Below are 4,520 nucleotides of genomic sequence, written 5' to 3'. Positions count from 1 at the left end.
TCCTCAAAGTCTGTCTTCCTGCAGGGTTCACGCCCACAAAATGGTTTTTAGAAAAGATCTGTCTCTGAACGCAAGAATAAGCACTCCTCCTGCCCCAGTGATTTCCACTGCTGGCCAAGTCCATTCGTCCATTTGTTGGCTCCACCTTGGTTTGTGGGGGGAGATGAGAGAGAGGAAGAGAGAGGGAGGGAGGGAAATGGAAAAGGAAAGCGAATCAAACCCAGCTGCTGCCGCCTGGGGCCCAGGGCTCTCACCCAGTTTCGGAGAAAACTAAGATCGCTGCAGACGGGATGCTGATGTGGAGATGCGGCTTCCCTGAGCCCCCAACCCAGTAAGTTTCATGAGGCCAGTCAAGGACCTGAGTGTGGGGCTCTGGGGGGCCTGGGTAGGTCAGGGCGGGGGAGTGCAGCCCCCTGTCAGCCACTCCCCCCCAGAGGTCAGCCGGGAGGAAGCTCTGTGCAAATGGCTCCTCAGGGCGGTGGCATGGAGTGCTAAGGTATCCGGTGTCCTCTGCTCTTGACTATAACTTCAACCTTCCACAAGCGAGCCAGCGCCCCAGTCCGTGAATGGTGAATGTGCCCACGGGTCTTGGCCTCTCTTTGGGGAGAAAGGAGCCCTGTGAACCCACACCAGGTGACCCTCATGTCTGAGCTGTTCTGAGGTTGGCTGGAACCTGCTTATACCTCCCAGAGTGGTTCCCATCAAACCACAGCCCTCTCCGAATTAGTCCCTTTAACCCAACCCCCCCATTCCTTCTCTCACCACCAGTCTTTCTCCCCAAGAGACACAGGCACAGCCAGGCTCCCCTCCTGGGATTTTGCTCACCCTCCACCCCCAGTCCCAAATTTCTTGCTATAAGCCTTAGCCTAAAGGAGAGTGGGAGGCAGCAGCAGGGACTGAGATAGGACTTGTCTTTTCTCTGGCTCTCCAATTAAGACAATAAAACAGACCAGCCTGAGGAAGAACGAGACCCCGTTTCTACAAAAAACAGAAATTAGCCGAGCGTGGTGTTGCACACACCTGTAGTCCCAGCCACTCGGCAGGCTGAAGCAGGAGGATCCCTCGAGCCCAGGAGTTGGAGGCTGTAGTGAGCTATGATTGAGACACTGTACTCCAGCCCTGAGACAGAGTAAGACCCTGTCTCAAAAAAAAAAAAAAAAAAAGCAATAAAACCAACTCAGGCAACTCCACTGCCGCCACCTGCCCGTCTGAGTAAGAATCCCTGCTTTCCCCAAACGGAAAGTCGGCACAACCCTCCCCATAGAGGAGGCATTTGGGAGGCCCCATTAGGCAGCAGCACACTCTCCAAATTTGCAAAGCACAGCCGGCCCTCACCTGACTCCCTTCCCACAGCCCCAGGAGGGACTCCTACAAGCCCCACAGCTGACTTGGGTCCTCATAGGGGGACATTTCCAGGGGCGCTGGCTCATCTTGCCATCCCCAGTCTATGCCTCGGCCATTCAGAAGACGGAGGCCAAGCTGCACCGGCAGGTGGGAGGCCAGTGGGCAAAGAAGGGCTGGGGATAGTTCTTGCCACCAGGATGCAGCAGTTCTGCACTTGTGTCACCACAAAGGATGCCCCAGGCCCTGCATCCCAGCCTGCTTGGTGGCTCTTGCCACCGGCTTCCTGGCCTCTTCCCCAAGGGGCAGCCCCAGGGGGCACTGGGCCTGTCGGGTGCAGAGCTAGTGGAAAGCTGAATAGCTGCCACCACCACGGCCACCACCGCAGTTTCTCCCCAGTCCTGCCCAGGCCCGACCACCCAGAGCTAAAGCAAACCCAATTCAGGGCCCTCATTTCTTGCTATTAGGGGAGAAACATGGCAAAATCGAAAGCCACAGGATAAACCAGCCAGGCTCCAGTGACTTTTGGATCTAAACGTATTTATTTTGTTTATGTATTTTTTCCTTTCCTCAGTTTTGTAGCAAATGAAAAAGAACACAACAAAAACCAACAACGCAACAAAACTTTCAGCGAGCTGAGCTGGTGTGTCTTCTCCTCTGAGCGCTGGGGTCCCAGCTCTGGCCCTAGGAGCCCTGGAAAAGCAGCGATCCCCAGTCCCCGGCAGAGCCTTGCCCTGAGTAGAGGGCCGGGAGCACCTGCCTCCTTGCCCTCACTCTAGGATAGTCCAAAAAGTGGATAATCCCAAATGCGGATAATCCAAAAGCGATCAAGCTTTAAAAAAATATTCACAAACAAAACGAAATACAATTTAAATTAAAATAAAAACACTTTCCACCCGCCCCATGCCAGGAGGTTCAGGCTGAAGCCTCCTATTTAAAAAAAAAATTTGCTAGAAATACTGTGCATTACTTTTTTTTTCACTTCTCTTGAAGGTTAAAATAAGATATATTTCCCCAGGAGTCATAGATACGTTCTGGTGCATAGAGAAACAGCAGCACGGGAGTCCGGGCCAGCCCCCACCCGGCTGAGCACGGCGACCCCCCCTCCCCCCCGTCGAGTAGTCGGGTACAGCAGGGCAGCAGGCTGGACGAGCACAGACGACATCCCAGCTTCAATCTCCAGGGAACGCCGGGATGGGGCGGGGGGCAAGCGGGCAGAGGGCAGGCAGGGCCGGGCGCTCCGAGCGAGCGACGCATGCTGGACTCGCCGTCCGAGGGCGGACCCGGCCGGGGAAGGAAGGGGGCTCCCCCTAAGGTTTTCTTTTCTAATTACCAAGCAAAATAAATAGAAATACTTCGCAAATAACATCGCTTTAAAAAGGGAGAGGGGAATAAAAAAAACCAAAAAAACAAAACAAAAAAAAAAAAAGACGAGAGGGAGGCAGAAAGAAAGAAAACGAAAGGGAGCGCGGGGCGAGGCACGCCGAGTCTGCGGCTAGGGACCGCAGCGCGGCCGCTCTCGCCTCTCCCGGGCAGGGGCGGAGACCGGACAGAGAACATGTTTGACATATGTACAAGTGGACGCTCTGGAGTGAAACCCGGCTCAAGTTTCCTTGGAAGTCGCCTTTCTCGGCGCGCAGAGAAATCGCAGCGATGTCAGGATGGCGACTGGCAAGGTGCGCGGGAACCGGGCTGGGGGCAAGTGGCCGCGCCGCGGGAAGGGCCCCCGGTCCAGGCCGGCAGACTTGGGCCTTGGGTCCGCGGCCCGGGCCGCGGAGTCCGAGCGAGGCTCCGGGCCGCCCGAACTTGTCCCGGGCTGCGGCGCGGCGCGGGCTCGGGGTCCTGCGCTCACAGGAAGAAGTCGGGCGCGCCCTTGGCCCCACCGGGGCCGGCCTGCGGCGGCGAAGGCTCCCGCGGAAAGGCGGCCCCGCCCGCGGCCCCGGGACCGCCCCGGCCCGCCAGCTTCTCGTATTTCTCCTTGTACAGGTCCCGCTCCTTGGCCAGGCGCCCCACCTCCAGCTTCAGCTGCTCCACCTGGCTCTGGAGCTGGCACTTCTCGCTCTCCAGAATGTGCCTCTGCTGCACCCGCTTGAAGCGGCAGGACTGCGCGTAGCCGCGGTTCTTGAGCGTGCGCCGCTTCTGCTTCAGCCGGATGACCTCCTCCTTGCTGAAGCCGCGGAGCTGCCGGTTCAGCTCCCGCACCGACATGGACACCAGCTGGTCGTCGGAGAAGCGCTCCTCCAGGCGCACGTGGTGGCCCACACCGCCGCCGCCGTGGCCCGCGCCACCGTGGTGGTGGTGGTGGTGATGGTGGTGGGCGGCGTGGTGGTGGTGGGCAGTGTGGTGGGCGCCGTGGTGGTGGCCAGTGCCCATGTCGTCCGCGCCGCCGCCGCCGCCGGCAAAGCCCTGGCCCCGGAAGGCTTCGTAGGCCGCGGCAGCCGCTGGGTGGTGCGCACCGTGGTGCCCGGCGTGGTGGCCACTGCCAATAAGCGCCTCCACCGCGTCCTCGGGCGTCAAGTTGAGCGCCTCGGGGTTGAGGTGGTGCTGGTAGCCGCTCATCCAGTATAGATCCTCCAGTGCCGGCTTCCCCGAGGTGGCCCCGACGGCGCCGGGGCCCCCGCTCGGAGGCCCTGGGGTGCCCCCGGCCTGAGCCGCGCCGCTGCTGCCGCCGGTGCCCGGGCTGGGCGCGCAGAAGCTGGGCGAGGAGGGCACGGAGGAGCAGGGCGTGCTGAGTGGCGTCGAGGATAGCGAACCCGGCGGCAAGCGGTGGCAGAAGCGCTCGGCCTCGGGCGGCTCCTTCTTCACCTCGAACTTCATCAGGTCGAAGTCGTTGACGTACTCGATGGCCAGCGGGCTGCTGGGCAGCTCGGCGCCCATCGCCAGCTCCGCGGCCATCGCCCGGGGCCCTAGCACTGCCGCCGCGCCCGGCCGCGCCCCCACGGGCCGCGGAAGGGGGGGGAGCCGCGGGCCTCTCCCCCCCCTTGCTCCCCACGGGCGGCGGTCTGGGCGGGCGCGGGGGGCGCCGGCTCCAAGAGACGCAGGGAAAAGTTTCGCGCAGCCAACTCCGGGAAGGCGCGCTGGGGACGCAGCCAGCCGGGTCTGTCGGGCGGCTCGGGACCCGTGCCTCCTTCTCCTCCCCGCTGTCGGGCGCCGGGGCGGGTAGCAGTGCGGCCACCGCC

At 61.2% G+C, this 4,520-nt stretch overlaps 1 protein-coding gene across 1 annotated transcript; it reads right to left on the bottom strand.

Moving 5' to 3' along the window:
- Positions 1 to 1,827: 1,827 nt before the first annotated feature.
- Positions 1,828 to 4,520, bottom strand: MAFA (MAF bZIP transcription factor A). The gene has a single exon (XM_012752916.2). The coding sequence runs from the start codon at positions 4,234 to 4,236 to the stop codon at positions 3,190 to 3,192; it is 1,047 nt and encodes a 348-aa protein (XP_012608370.1). The 5' UTR covers positions 4,237 to 4,520; the 3' UTR covers positions 1,828 to 3,189.

The sequence above is a fragment of the Microcebus murinus genome, chromosome 7, assembly GCF_040939455.1.
Source record: "Microcebus murinus isolate Inina chromosome 7, M.murinus_Inina_mat1.0, whole genome shotgun sequence".
Lineage (NCBI taxonomy): Eukaryota > Metazoa > Chordata > Mammalia > Primates > Cheirogaleidae > Microcebus > Microcebus murinus.
Note: the sequence above shows the minus strand (reverse complement) of the source record. Positions and strands in the feature narration are given on the sequence as shown.

Excerpts from the sequence above, each read along its gene's own strand:
- MAFA (XM_012752916.2), bottom strand. The coding sequence starts at position 4,236 with ATGGCCGCGGAGCTGGCGATGGGCGCCGAGCTGCCCAGCAGCCCGCTG.